This window comes from Procambarus clarkii, chromosome 84 (assembly GCF_040958095.1).
Source record: "Procambarus clarkii isolate CNS0578487 chromosome 84, FALCON_Pclarkii_2.0, whole genome shotgun sequence".
Taxonomy (NCBI): domain Eukaryota; kingdom Metazoa; phylum Arthropoda; class Malacostraca; order Decapoda; family Cambaridae; genus Procambarus; species Procambarus clarkii.
Genome location: NC_091233.1, coordinates 22,800,110 through 22,815,756, shown reverse-complemented (window position 1 = coordinate 22,815,756; position 15,647 = coordinate 22,800,110). Strand labels below are relative to the sequence as shown.

Sequence of the window (15,647 nt, the reverse complement as noted above, 5' to 3'; positions counted from 1 at the left end):
ACAGCAAAAAAATCCTAGATGACCTTAACGAACTCCAAGAGTCGAGAGATAAATGGACCATAGAGTTCAACACCAATAAATGTAAGGTTATCAAGATGAAAACAGGAGAAGAAGAAAAAACAAAAGAAATCTACACTATGGGTGAACGAGAACTACAAGAACCTGCAAGCGAAAACAGGTTTGAAAGTTGACATGATCCCAACACTAAGATTATAAACACAGTAACATAATTAGGATTTGGGAAGCGTGTACGAATTTGTATAGCCTTAACGCATTATAAAATAGTATTTAAAACATTAAAATAGTATTTAAAACATTAAAATAGTATTTAAAACATTAAAATAGTGTTTAAAACATCAAAATAGTGTTTAAAACATCAAAATAGTGTTTAAAACATTAAAATGGTGTTTAAAACATCAAAATAGTGTTTAAAACATCAAAATAGTGTTTAAAACATTAAAATAGTGTTTAAAACATCAAAATAGTGTTTAAAACATCAAAATAGTTTTTAAAACTATGTGGTAAGACAAAAGTGGTAAGACACTCGCCTGGCGTTCCGCGAGCGCTATGTCATGGGTTCGTATCCTGGCCGGGGAGGATTTACTGGGCGCAAATCCTTAACTGTAGTCTCTGTTTAACGCAACAGTAAAATGTGTACTTGGTTGTAACAACGATTCTTCGCGGCAGGGGATCGTATTCCAGGGACCATAGGATTAAGGACTTGCCCGAAACGCTACGTGTACTAGTGGCTGTACAAGAATGTAACAACTCTTCTATATATCTCAAAAAAAAAAAAAAAAAAAAAAAAAAAAAATTAAAATAGTATTAAAAACATTAAAATATTTTTGTTTAAATAACAAAGCACTTAAAATATTAAAAAACTCATGTAGAACATTAAAATTACATTTAAAATCTCACTGTTAGGGAAGCAGCGTTATGCAGACACACTTCACTTTTTTCTTGTTATCCCACTTCTTCTTCTTCGTCTTCTTCCTCCTTATCTCTTCCTCCTTATCTCCTCCTCCTTATCTCTCTCTCCTTCACTGTCCCAAGCTGGTGCTCTCTACTGCGCAGGCGCGAGACTAACACGCTGATAAAAGCTAATGTGCACTGATAATTAGTGATAAGACGGGCTCACTGCGCTCGTCCGTGATGCCCACGGACACTCTACCTTCCGTCCGTGACAGACAGACAGACAGTGCATCTCCCGTCTGCGGCAGACAGACAGAAAAACACACACCCTGTACAACCCATGGAAGCAAAATGATGGAGAATTCCAGGCGGTTAGCGGCTCTAATGCTGGTTCTAGCTACTGTCACCGCTGGTGCAAGACATGGTGATACGCCTGGATATAGTGATAACGCTATGGTGTACCTTGCTGGTGATGGTGAGGTGATTATAGTGAAGGCTGGAGGCGACAGTGAAGGACGGGGATGGTGGAACCGGGGAATCATAAATGTTGGACCATTCGTCCACTCTCGTAAGTAAACAAAATAGTATCTCAACTTGGGTTAGGAGAGAGGAAATCAGTTTCGTATATCAACAAAATGTTCAAAATAAACTACTTTCTTTGATTTTGTATTATAGAAATATTTTTACTGAAAGCATTTGACAGAATCAATTTATTTATATATACACAAGAAGGTACTTTGGGATTGTGAGGATACATAACATAGTAATTATATATAAATTTTGTATAAATTTGTATAATTAAAATATATAATTATATATAAATATATAAATTTTGCAAGTATTTACCTATTTATAAGTTTCTTAGTTTAAGGATCTGCCCAAAATGCTGCGCGTACTAGTGGCTTTACAAGAATGTAATTACTATGCTATGTATCCTCACAATCCCAATGTACCTTCTTGTATATATATATATATATATATATATATATATATATATATATATATATATATATATATATATATATATATATATATATATATATATATATATATATATATATATATATATATATATATATATATATAAATTACATTCCTGTAAAGCTACTAGTACGCGCAGCGTTTCGGGCAGGTCCTTAATCTAAGAAAATTTTCAATGTTAATCTAAGAATCAGTGTTACAGAAACAATGTTTCAGCGATATGTATTCTCAAATCAAGTCAAATCAAATGTTTATTGAGGTAAAAATACATGCATACATGATCAGTTACAAACATAATGTTGGATTTCTAAATAGGCTAGTACAGCCTAAAGCCACTAATACGCATAGCGTTTCGTGCAACAATTTTCTGAAAATTTCTCACTAAAAAATGGGTCAAACAGGCTGTTTTTGTTTGTTTGCTCTTTAGCATCTGCTGTTCATGTTGCCTAAGCTACTTTGTCTCTCTGAAATGTATTTTTTTGTCTCAAGTTTAAGTTCGTTTACGAACTTAAACTTGATCCAGTGTTGAAGGAGTTATATAGGAGCCAGCTGGGCTGGCTGTTACATAGACACCATCAATGTTTTCTGTTATGCTAATGTTCTACTTCTACTACTTGTATTGCTACTACTTCTACTGCTACTACTTCTACTGCTACTACTTCTACTGCTACTACTTCTCACACCGACCAAATTTACAGAAATATGTGAGCAATATAATGCTGTATACAACCTAACGTTCAGTGCTGCAAATGTGCTGGGGATTCTATTACCTCACAGGACTCTTGTTAATCAGATTTTAAACTAAAATTACTATGCACATATATATTCCATTAAAGTATTTTGACAAATATCCGAGGCATATTATATTCTCAAAGAGCCTACTTGTCAATTTTTCTGATGCCATCAGAGAACTGAAAGCCTGAATAAAAATCTTGATGAGTGAATCATCTTGATACATGATTGGAAGGAAAACTATTTAACACGCAATGTCTTTGCTTGTCCTACTGCGGCATTGAACCCGGGACCTTTCGGTTGCAACCCGCCGACGTAGACTACTGCACAGTGCCATAGGCTTTTTTGAAGCGTCTCAGGTTTTTGCTGATGATCTACTGAAGTGTTGAGGTGTTGTTTATATATGATGATGATGTGTGGAATATACGATGAATGGAGCAGAAACACTTGGCGATGAATGGAACCTAAAACATAGTCCTTAGTATAAATAGAACCGAAACATCATTTATTTATTTATTTATTTATTTATTTATTTATTTATTTATTTATTTATTTATTTGTATACAAGAAGGTACATTGGGTTTGTGAGAATTCATAGCATATTACAGTATTTACAATCTTGTAAAGCCACTAGTACGCGCAGCGTTTCGGACAGGTCAGATGTCATTCAACAGATGATGAATCGAACCTAAATCATCAATTCTACTTTTCTTAGACTTGTCTCCTTCATCTCCATCGCTATTGTCTCCTTCATCTCCATCGCTATTGTCTCCCCTTAACAAGTGACAGCAGTAGCAGGAGTACAGGTAGTAGTTCCACTTCACTTCCAAGTGCTGTATGGTCGTAATGACTTAAAACTGTCTCCTCTATATAATTACCTTAACTGGCCTTTAGAAGGCTAGAAAAGCCAGCCTTCCCGGGCGATGTATGGTAACAGTGTTAGGTTAGTACTGGAGTACGGAGTCCTGACCTAGAGAAACGTATACGTTCCTTGTCTTAATCGTTTATATGTCCTCTCACTCACCTGAACGTCTATCCTCACTTACACAAACGTCTCTCTCTCTCTCTCTCTCTCTCTCTCTCTCTCTCTCTCTCTCTCTCTCTCTCTCTCTCTCTCTCTCTCTCTCTCTCTCTCTCTCTCTCTCTCTCTCTCTCCCTCTTTCTCTCTCTCTCTCTCTCTCTCTCTCTCTCTCTCTCTCTCTCTCTCTCTCTCTCTCTCTCTCTCTCTCTCTCTCTCTCTCTCTCTCTCTCTCTCTCTCTCTCTCTCTCTCTCTCTCTCTCTCTCTCTCTCTCTCTCTCTCTCTCTCTCTCTCTCTCTCTCTCTCTCTCTCTCTCCCCCTCTTTCTCTCTCTCTCTCTCTCTCTCTCTCTCTCTCTCTCTCTCTCTCTCTCTCTCTCTCTCTCTCTCTCTCTCTCTCTCTCTCTCTCTCTCTCTCTCTCTCTCTCTCTCTCTCTCTCTCTTTCTCTCTCTCTCTCTCTCTCTCTCTTCTCACACAAACGTCTCTCTCTCTCTCCTGCAGCCGTGGCTCCCGAAGCAAGCTTCTGTACTGTGGACCAAAACAACTGCATCCTAGAGGAGATTTCCTGCAGTTCCGATGACAACTGCTGGGCCGCGTTGCCCATGTTACAGCTTGCCATGGACCTAGGCAAGGACTCAAGCATCCCATCCCGACCCTTCTGCACCAGTTAGTATTGCTATTTAATGCTCATCAATCTTAACGTCTTAAAATAGGTCTTACTGGTTACTGGTAACGTTACTGGTTACTGGTAACCTGGCCCCAGGGCGGGCTCGGGGAGAAGAACTCCCGAAACCCACTCCAGATAAATTAGTAATGTCCTTTGAGGGATGCTTAATAAGTAACCCAGGCCATACTAAGGACATGAAAGAGTCGACGTTGTGATCCGTTCTGGATTATATATCAAGTCCTGAAGGGTCCAGGGTTGTTGACTACGGGTCCAGGACTAGTCCAAGACGGGTCCAGGTCTGGTCCAGACGGACCAAAAGGCTCACTTTCATTTCATTTCTTGTTTTTTTTTTTCTCTGACACGGTATTGCGACTAATTCTCTCCAACCATTACTAATGTATTTGTAATACAGTAATCTTAAACTCCGGAGCTGGAGCCCCCTTGGGCAGTTCGTTGTTGCCTTCAACCTTGTTCTGACAGTTCCTGCGACGACACTGAAAGCAATCGTATTGACGTTTGCCTTTCCATTGGAGACTTTCGGCGCCGTGGAAATGGGAGGATATGCTGCGTAGGTGGCAGCTATTATCCCGCATCAACCTGCTCTGCCTTTGTGCCCTGGAGAGGCCACTCCAGACCGGCCACCGGAGCGCAACTACTGAGACTGATGACTGCCTAGTACTACTGTCTCCTTTCAAAAGAGCGCATTTTGAGAGCTTTGAAAAGGCTTCAATTGTCTAGGCGCTTTGCCGTATCAGTGCGTGGTGTATATGTTCTCTGTATTCCCTCTGTTTTAGCAATCTCTCTTGTTTTGAAAGGAAAAGAGAGTATCAAGCAGTACTGAAAGCGAGACAGCAACAGTGATTTGAATGCTATGAGCATTGTGGTGGGATACATGCATTTGGAGGTCCTTATAATCCAATCTGTCATTTTCCTGGTTAATGTTATGTTTGATTTATTAGACTCACTAAACATATTATTTCCGGATCCTCTACATAGTGTTTACTTTCTTTGGGTAGATCTGATTGCGTCTTGTACGTTAAATTTTATTTAAGTTCTTCATTTATTAAACATACTTATATATCTTGAATATATCATTGTTAAACATCATGTTATTTTATGTTTCATAAAATTGGATACTTTATTGATCTCTGCATGTAATTTTTCTATGTCTTCTTCAGAAGGAATTTTCAAGCTGATTTTGGTATCGTCTGCAAAGGATAACACGAAACTATAACGGGCTATTTCTCAGACACTTACTTAACGATGTTTGCAGTTCATGATAACTAACGCGTTTGCTTCGTTCTTCCTTCGGTACAGCTGACACTGCCATGTCTAACCACTCTGGAGAACACACTGGCACCTGTTCTTGTGGAAGAGGTCGCTGTGTGTCTTACAGTAAACAGTTCGGGCGAAATACAAAGTTCTTCTACTGCGGACCATGTGGTAAGTGACTCATCTACTGTAATGCAAATTAGGCTTCCTTAATCTCATTTTGTAATTTAGAGAGAGAGAGAGAGAGAGAGAGACAGAGAGACAGAGAGAGAGACAGAGAGAGAGAGAGAGAGAGAGAGAGAGAGAGAGAGAGAGAGAGAGAGAGAGAGAGAGAGAGAGAGAGAGAGAGAGAGAGAGAGAGAGAGAGAGAGAGAGAGAGAGAGAGAGAGAGAGAGAGAGAGAGAGAAAACAAACATAACAAATGAAATTCAAGTTATACTTTACTGCAAGATCACGTGGGATTATTCCTTCTGGTGTCTATCTGTTTGCATTGTCTTACAGGATACATGGGGTCAGAGTGCAGGAACCGTTCTTGCACTCATGAGATGGGCGAGTGCCTTGGCAACTACTGTGAGTGCTCCGGAAACGGCGTCTTTTACGAGTTCAGCTTCTGGTGAGTAACGTGTTCCGGTCGTTCAATGATGAATGAGTAGAATTAGGAATAGGCTCTCTGGTGTTTTACAAATATGGTGGGTATTTGATGAGTAACGTAGAATTAAGGAGGCATTCTGGTGTTATAGTACAGAATTTGGAGAGGAAGCATTGAGTCATGGGTTCGTATCCTGGCCGGGGAGGATTTACTGGGCGCAATTCCTTAACTGTAGCCTCTGTTTAACGCAACAGTAAAATGTGTACTTGGATGAAAAAACGATTCTTCGCGGCAGGGGATCGTATTCCAGGGACCTGCCCGAAACGCTACGCGTACTAGTGGCTGTACAAGAATGTAAGAACTCTTGTAAGACTTCTGGTGTCTGGTGCATTGACTCTTACTACTAATACCTACCTCCATTATCCACTCCTCAGCACTTTACCCTACAAGGGCTACGAGACGGCTCTGCAAATTGCCATCATCTTGTGCATAGCCATTGCCACCTGTCTTCTCATCGCCTCCCTCTACACCGTCCTCATTGGGTGAGTCCCCCCCTTATCATTCTCAGTCCTGCTATGCAATTATTCCCGGCAGGAGTAAAGCTCTTTGTTTTGGTGGGGGGAGATGAATACGCTTAGAAGTGAGCATTTTTTGGAATCTGTTAACAGCATCAGCATAACACCACCATCACCTCACCATCATCAACAAAGCACCATCACCTCACCATCATCAACACGACCTGACATAACCTCCCACTCTCTCCCCTGGAGACCACAGGAGGCGCCTCAGAAGGATTCCTGAGAGATTGCGAGGTCTCCGAGAACGAGATATTAACGAGGTCAGTGTGGCAGCTTAAAGTACCCTCGTTACTCGTCCTCTTTGTTGACATCTTCTGGTATACTGACTTCCTCTCTATTACTTCGTCTGGTACATTGACTTCCTCTCTATTACTTCGTCTGGTACATTGACTTCCTCTCTATTACTTCGTCTGGTACATTGACTTCCTCTCTATTACTTCGTCTGGTACATTGACTTCCTCTCTATTACTTCGTCTGGTACATTGACTTCCTCTCTATTACTTCGTCTGGTACATTGACTTCCTCTCTATTACTTCGTCTGGTACATTGACTTCCTCTCTGATGCTTCTTCCGTATATTTAAATTATAATTTCTTGGTTCTTGCTGTCTTCCTAATTCTATTCATTCCGTTCTTCCTTTTAATTATTCTCCTTTCTAGTTCTACTTGCTAACTAGAAATGTAGAAAGAAAATGAAGAACTGGAATGGTCTAGTTTTTTCATTGTTCTTCCCTTTCTGGTTTTCTATATTTCTATGGTTTGTACAAAGTTATTTTCATTCGTGTTTGTTCTTCCCCGTCTCCACTGTTCCTTATTCGTAATTATAGGGGTAATATAGTTACTGTTATGAGCACCTCGGGGGTATCATAAGACCAAAGGTTTGTGTGTTTACTGTTTACTGTTTGTGACTGTTTACGTTGGGGTCACCTTGAGTTGGTTACCAGGATCAATGTCCCCGCAGCCCGGTCTCTGACCAGGGGCCTGATTCACGAAGCAGTTGCGCATGTATTTACGAACGTGTACATCTTTCCTCAATCTTTGACGGCTTTGGTTAGTTTTATTAAAAGAACATAAGAACAAATGTAACTGCAGAAGGCCTATTGGCCCATACGAGGCAGCTCCTATTTATAACCACCCAATCCCACTCATATACATGTCCAACCCACGCTTGAAACAATCGAGGGACCCCACCTCCACCACGTTACGCGGCAATTGGTTCCACAAATCAACAACCTGTTACCGAACCAGTATTTACCCAAGTCTTTCCTAAATCTAAGTATCGTAACTGCGTACTAGGGTTACTGATACTTCCAACTTGTGTAAATATATGGTTAGAACAGCCGGATATAACTGTTTAAGTAATTTGCGCTTCGTGACTCGTTTTGTCTTGTCTCTCCTCTCCTTTCCCCTCTTTTCCGTCATCAACAATATGAATCTCCCTCTTCTGTCCTCCACGTTTCATCAAGAGGATCTATTCCCTGCTTTCTGTCTCGTCATTAACTGTATCTATCCCTGTCCATATCTCCTTTTCTATGTTTCGTTATGAGCCACATCTATCTCCTTCTTCCTCCACGCCTCGTTCTACCTCGACATTCTTCCTCCCCAAATAATATCTCACACAACCATTTCCCTCTATTGCAGAGGGAACAGGGGTATATCTATTGTATATAACCCCTGTTTCGCCTACCTATCTCTCTCCCTTATATCTCGTTCGCTCCCTTACCCATCTAAATCTCCCTTCTCTCTCGCTAGGGCCCTGTGAACGACACTCCACCGACTTACGAGGAAGTAGCTGACAAACTTCCAACATATCAAGACGCCCTTCGATTAGCACAGGAGGTGAGCTTGACGTTCCATGCTGGGACAGTCCCAGCATAATCAGTGGTCCGGCACAGTTCCAACATGATCTGGGATTCTGTGCAGTCCCTGCTTGATTGTATAGGGAAAGTGCTTTTTTCTCTCTTAACACTAGTCTTTTATGTACTCCCTAGAGCGATCCAGACGGCGTTCACAACCTTGGTTTCGAAGACGAAGATCACTTGGATCTTCCTTCGCAGGTTTCACAGCAAGATGGCCGAGACAGGGAAGACGGTGAGATGAATGGAGAGATAGTTTCCAGAGCGTTGGAAAACGATAATCTGTCACACTGCCGTTCCATCAGGCGGGAGGTCACCATTGCCGAAGTCCACGAAGGAGTCGGGGGAATGGGTCGTTCTGACTTCGAAGAGGCAACCCAGGTAATGGCCTCTGATTCCTCTGAGATTCGGCAATCAACTGTCGCGCCAAAGACTAGATTAAGTGTTCATGAGTCATCGGAAGAGTACCAATCAACTGTTACACCCAGTACACATGCGTCGTCTTCTGATTCGTTGGAGGTACACGAATCACCTACGATACACCCAATACCATTTCGTTCTTCGGAAGTTCACGAGTCAGTCATCAGGCCAAAGACTGATTTTCAGCCAATAGAAACTTCTCTCCAGAATGCTCTTGAAGCACCAATCCACTCTTAGGGATATTGATTTATGAAGGAAGCTGTCAACAAAGTCTGAAAATGGCTTACTTTAGTGTTGCTTTAAAGTCTGTCGACTTTCTTTAAGTCTATCTGAGGCGTTTTATGTATAACCTTAAGCGGGATACAGCTCTCGCCATATATACAGAGCCCGTGATAGCCGAAATTAATGCTATTTTAAATAGGATTTATTTTCAAATTTGCGCTTTGTTGATTATGATTAAACAGTCGAGGCTTTTATTTACAAACTGCACAGGAAATAATGCTGTAGTCAATGGGAGTATAAACTGAATTTTTGATTGAAGAGAATTTAATGACAACAAAATTAACACTTTAGATGGAAGCTTTTCTGATACTGAACAAAAATAGTCTCCACTTCTGGCTTGGGAGCTGGCCACTACTTTGCTTGAGTTCTTTGTTGGAAGATCTCTTTATTTGCCTTATTGGAAGATTTTCTTAGTATGCCTTACAGTATGCTAGCATTATTGGAAGATTCCTCAGTGTGCCTTATTTGGGAAAACATCATTCGAGTTTAGCAGCGTTGCTGAGAACCTCAAGCTATTCGCTGAAGAGTGTAGAGAATATATTGTTTGCCAAAGATACTCCTGTATTATGTATTAATATTGGCAATGTTAGATGGGATTCTTGTAATGTTATTTGTCTATTTGTACTCACTGAATTTGTGCGCCCCTTGAGGGACTTGAAGTAGAGGGGGGGATAGAAATAGCCTAAGCTACTCTATCCCTTTGAGATGTATTTCTTTCTTATCTCAATAAACATACTTCAACTTGTATTATGCTACTGTCTTCTTGTCACGTCCACCATAGTTTACTAATATTTGTAAACTAATATTTGTAAAATTTATCTATATTAGGAATCCCTGAATCCCTCGATCGTGGTTTTATTAAGAATTATTTTATTATATTTTTTATAGTTATTATAGATTTATTAATAACTTTGTAATTATTTGTTTTCTTTGACAGCTTTATTAAAGTTGAATATCGTGAATAATGTTTCTCATTTAAAAGAAAGTTAATATTTTTAATGTCAGTTCAAGTTAAATTTTAATGTCAGTCAATAACTTTTAGTGAAATTGTGCTATGTAGCCGTTATCTATTACTAGATAACAGTATTACATAGATATAGATATACAAAACAAAAATATAAACAAGACTAAGCAATACAAAAACAAATTGAGCAAAAATGAAAAATGAGGTAGATTGCTTACAAGTACTCTCAGGTACACTGTAAGTAACAATTTGCAATTTGAGATGCAGGCAAAGCCAGGGGTACAATGGAGTAAGGGAGCATGGGGAGGCTAGGCAACCTAGGTAATAAATGGAATCAAAGAAAAGTTGAATAATAAGCATAGGCAAATTTAAGCTAATGATTATTAACTATAAATAGTTCAGTTATGACTGTATAATTAATAAGACCTGAAGAACTATTTATGCACTCAATTAAAAAATTTCAGTAAATGACTAGTTAAGAGTAAGTTAAAAATTAAGTCAGAAAATGAAACAATGAGACTTAGGAAACCTAGCCCCACTAGTTGACAGGGGGTTAATTAAGTTAATTCACTGGGAGTGATAATGAGCTGAGACAGACCACATTGGGAGAGGAAAGTGTTGAGGTTCTCTTCTTTAGTAATTGTGAACATTTTGCCCTCTGCGGTTTTTCTCACCTTTATCAGTCCATCTCTAACGAAGCACTGATGAATCGCATCTGGGTTTTGTTGACGGATTTGACGCAGGCGGTAGAGGAGGTGCTGTCTGTTCCTAGTCAAGCACTCGTTGATGTATAATCCCGTCCGTTGGGCTACAGCTGTCCGGACTAGATTGGATTTCATGAACTGGGAGGACAGCTTCAGGCGAATTTTCCGTTGGTTTTGACCTGATGGATTCTTTTTGCCTACTCTGTAGGCAGCAATAACGTCTGATTTGTTTAGAATGAGCTGCAATTTGTCTTTTACGAGATCCAGAGCTATTTCGACACAGTTTTCACCATCATGTTCCACAGGTATATCTTGGGACGACACTATAACAGAGTCTAGCAGCTTTTGCTGGTCTTGTTCATCCTGGGAGACAGAACGCTGGGCTGAAAATGTACTGATACATGCAGTCATTTTGCTGAGAGCTTCCTCCTCCTGTTTTTTAATGGCTTCATCAGTTTTCAGAAGGTTGCTTTCCTCACGGAGGTCATTCAAATCATGCTGTAGTTGGTCTTGGCTAGCCTTGCAGTTTCTAATATCCTCGCGGAGGAGGGTTATTTCTTGTTGTTGTTGTTGGAGATTAGCGCGGATCGCTAGATTCTCATTTAGAAGACTCAAGATGATAGCATTTTGAGACTCGAGGACTTGGCACAACTTTTTGAACCACTGATTCTCGGCCCAGTTATAGAATTCCGGTGAGGGACCGGAAGCTCGCTTGAGTTGCTTATAGTGGGATGCTAGCATGTCCATAGGAGAGGGTTGAGAGTACTCTGCTCCCTTGCTCAAAGGGGTGGAGGGGAGGGCAGCACCGCTGCCCTGGACCCCAGAGCTTCCAGACGGAGAAACACGAATATTGTTTGAGTTGGCCGGGATGGTTGCCTTGTTAAGGGGTTTGTTGTCCTTCTTTCTCTGCACAGCCCCATGTTTAGGAGACATGATTGGTTAGAATGGACTGGGGGTATTGTGAAGAAACTTGCGTCAGGCAGCGCGGTGGCGGCAGCATGCACTGGTACTCACAGCCGTAGAGGAATGTTTTGAAACTTAATTGAGATGGAATGAGTTGATTTTGGTCGGTTACTTTGGTTTTGCTATAACATGCTAGGACTCCATGTACTTAGCTGCCTGTGGGTGGCGGTCTACATCATCTGGCGATAGTATAAGGGCTGATATACAGCTTAGAGTGAGGAGCGTAGCGTGATCACGTTGGTCTCGTAGCGTAGCGAGTTGTTTTGTCTCTTTCGAGGCATTTCGAGGCAGCTCCTATTGACCCATACGAGGCAGCTATTGGACCATACGAGGCAGCTATTGGACCATATACGAGGCAGCTCCTATTGACCCATACGAGGCAGCTCCTATTGACCCATACGAGGCAGCTCCTATTGACCCATACGAGGCAGCTCCTATTGACCCATACGAGGCAGCTATTGGGACCATACGAGGCAGCTCCTATTGACCCATACGAAGCAGCTCCTATTGACCCATACGAGGCAGCTATTGGGACCATACGAGGCAGCTCCTATTGACCCATACGAAGCAGCTCCTATTGACCCATACGAGGCAGCTATTGGGACCATACGAGGCAGCTCCTATTGACCCATACGAAGCAGCTCCTATTTGTCCAAACACGAGAGTTTGAGGAGAAGGGTATAGGTTCTCAGGGTAATGTATATGGTGTCAGGACGGCCCTAGCATTATATAAACACCGTAAGAGAGACCGATCACAAAGTAATATATGGGATATTCTTGTACAATTGATCCCCAACACTGTAGCTTCAAAAGAAAAATAATAGAATGTATTTTTTTTTATAAATAAATAGTAATAAATAGTAATTGTTCGTGTCTTTTTCAGCCTTTCTTATCCATCACTCTCTATCTTCTCTCCTGTTCCATCTATATGGTTCGAACTGCATGGGCAACAACCCGCCAAACACACACCGAAACTACGACGTTGGTACAACGTTCGAACAAGTTTTAACACCTCCTAACCAGTTATAACAACCAATATAGCAAGTTGTAACAACGTTCTAATACGTCATAAACACGTTAAGCCAAGATGTGACAACTTTATTACAAGTTGTAACAAGCGGAAAATAGAGACAGTTTCGGTTTGTGTTTGCAGGGAACTTTGCACCTTGCAGGGTCGGCGTACAATCCCCGATAGTCCAAGAGGTTGGGTTCGTTCTTTCACACAGTTCAAACTACAGACATTGAGAGCTAATTAACAAAGGATAATTAGACGAAGCGGGAGACAATTAACATTTTTATTATTGTGTCCTCAAGATACAAATGAATTCTCGTGAGGAACGAAGGCGTCGCATGGAAGAAACCGTTACACAGGGAAGGTGAGAAGAACGTGTCACCTGAAAGGTCAGCTAGGGAGCCATGCCAGCGTCGGCACCTGAGTGACCTTCAACCGCCACTGCTTGCTACGTCACTGGTGACGTCATCCTGTGCAGCCAATCGCCGAGCTTTAGCAATGACGTCAACAGCGACTTTTTAAATTTTGGCCAATAAGAGGCAGAGATTCAACTATAGATTCCATGAAAGAAATTATGACTTTCATAAAAAAATAATGATTTCAAAGGTATAACTATAATAAATTGTCTTTGCATTATTATAATAAAATTACTGATGTCATGCTGGTGGCGACGTTTTTATAGAAAATTATTCTAAGGTTTAAATTTGCCGTTATGGTTGTAACTAGTAGTAAATACAAGGTGCAAGGAATAATGAGGTATTGTCATGTGCTTGGAAGACGAGAGTTACGTTCAAGTTACATCATTTAGCACATGAAAACTAAAGGTCCATAAAGGGAAAATGCACCAACAGTTGTCACCCAGTGTCGAGGCAGTATTCCGACAGTCGGTCAGCAAACTAGCCAGATTTACCGACATTTACCACAAAGACTATATAATATAGGACATTACTTATTGTTATTCTACGCCGATTCTCGATATATTGGATATTATGGACGCAATAAATAAACAAAGAGGATTAGATCACTCAGATTCCGAGACAACATTGAGAAACAAGAAAAGCTGGGATAGGCCAAAGATGAGCTGACAAGCCTCATGGGGGGAAGACGTCCAGGATTTGGGGGTTGGGATGAGGGAGTGTAGCAACACTAGCACACCCCCCTGCAACACTGCCGCCTCGCCCATACACGAAACACGAATCATAAATATGATGTTTGAATTAGTTGTGTGTTTATGGTAGCAGTCGACCCCTGCCTGGCGTCAAACCCGGCCTGAATTTGAAGAAGGATGGCATCGTGCAGCGTCCGGGTTCACTAGCGCCCGGGTTCACTAGCGTCCGGGTTCACTAGCGCCCGGGTTCACTAGCGCCCGGGTTCACTAGCGCCCGGGTTCACTAGCGTCCGGGTTCACTAGCGTCCGGGTTCACCAACAAATTGACCGAGAGGAACGCGTCTCTGATTGGCCGACTTGTGCTAGTTGGTCCTTTGTTCGCTCCTGTCTCATTCTCCTGTTTGTCCCCGCTTGTGAGCACTTTAAACAACATTGGGAGAACAGTTACAGTGATTCCTCAGGTTTTGGTTGTTCATGTTAAAAATGTAAAATCCTTCAATCACAGTGGGACGTGCATCTCAGAGCTCAGCTCGTGACCTGTGTGTTCCTGGGAGGTCAGTCTGTGACTTATGACCTCTCTGCACCTCTCGCCTACAGAAACACCTCCTCGAATTTACTCGCGTATATAGGATCGTACGTGTGAAAAATAGCTACTCAGTAGTTCAAAATGTGACCTACTCCCTTGGATGCCTGCACTAGTAGTCTTTATAAGGGAAGTCGAGTTTTATAGGAGCAATCTTTACCTTTCTTGAGTATTGGTGGCATTTAATCTACGTAGAACCTTATTGTCAAAACCAGTGAACAAGAATTGCATAAATATATCTAAATTTAACTTGACTTAACATCATTTAGGGCTGAAGACTTTTACACACATTCCAGGCTTACATCATATCTCTAACAGCAATGCTGTTATGCACCAACAGATCACTAACTACAAGGATATGTTTTATTCGTAAAACGAAGACTATTCTTAAACGAACACCGGTCCTTGGGGAAGAACTAGGAGTTGACGCGAAGGAACTTCAATAACCCGTAAAGCTCTTAGCTTTCCTTCTCAAGGAAAGCTGTTCTCTTCCATATTAAAGATATTGTGTAGCGCAATAGTGCCACTAATTTTTGCTCCCAAAAGGCCAGTAACAACAGCCAGAGCGATCAACCAAGTCTGTACCCGCTCCTGCAGTGAGTAATTTGTGCGCCTCTTGAGGGACTTGAAGTAGAGGGGGGGTAGAAATAGCCTAAGCTACTCTATCCCTTTGAGATGTATTTATTGCTTATCTCAATAAACATACTTGAACTTGAACCTGCAGTGAGTATAAGAGAGGAGCCCTGCAATGCATCAACGGAGTCCTTTGATATGAGTTTATTGATATGTAGATTCGATTTTTCAAACGCATTTAATTGAGACAATTTTTGACTGGATCCTGTCGAAAAAAACATGGTTTTGACAACGACAAATAACTTACACTCGAGTCATTAAACTGTTAATTGACTTGGCATTTACCTGTTGAGCGACTTCATTTCATCCTGCATAAATTACTTTTTTACAGTAATTTGTAAAACGGAGGAGACTGATAAAGCCAATAATAATTAG

At 41.1% G+C, this 15,647-nt stretch overlaps 1 protein-coding gene across 2 annotated transcripts; it reads left to right on the top strand.

Annotated features, from left to right (window-relative positions):
- Window positions 1-1,113: 1,113 nt before the first annotated feature.
- Window positions 1,114-10,052, top strand: LOC123774882 (uncharacterized). Of its 2 annotated transcripts, XM_045769545.2 has the most exons (8): window positions 1,115-1,480; window positions 4,145-4,309; window positions 5,628-5,753; window positions 6,084-6,195; window positions 6,606-6,713; window positions 6,949-7,009; window positions 8,500-8,586; window positions 8,739-10,052. In XM_045769545.2, the coding sequence occupies exons 1-8, from the start codon at window positions 1,153-1,155 to the stop codon at window positions 9,258-9,260; spliced, it is 1,509 nt and encodes a 502-aa protein (XP_045625501.2). In that variant the 5' UTR covers window positions 1,115-1,152; the 3' UTR covers window positions 9,261-10,052. The 2 variants fall into 2 exon arrangements, with proteins under 2 accessions (XP_045625503.2, XP_045625501.2); XM_045769547.2 differs by lacking the exon at window positions 4,145-4,309 and having other exon boundaries at window positions 1,114-1,480.
- Window positions 10,053-15,647: the final 5,595 nt, after the last annotated feature.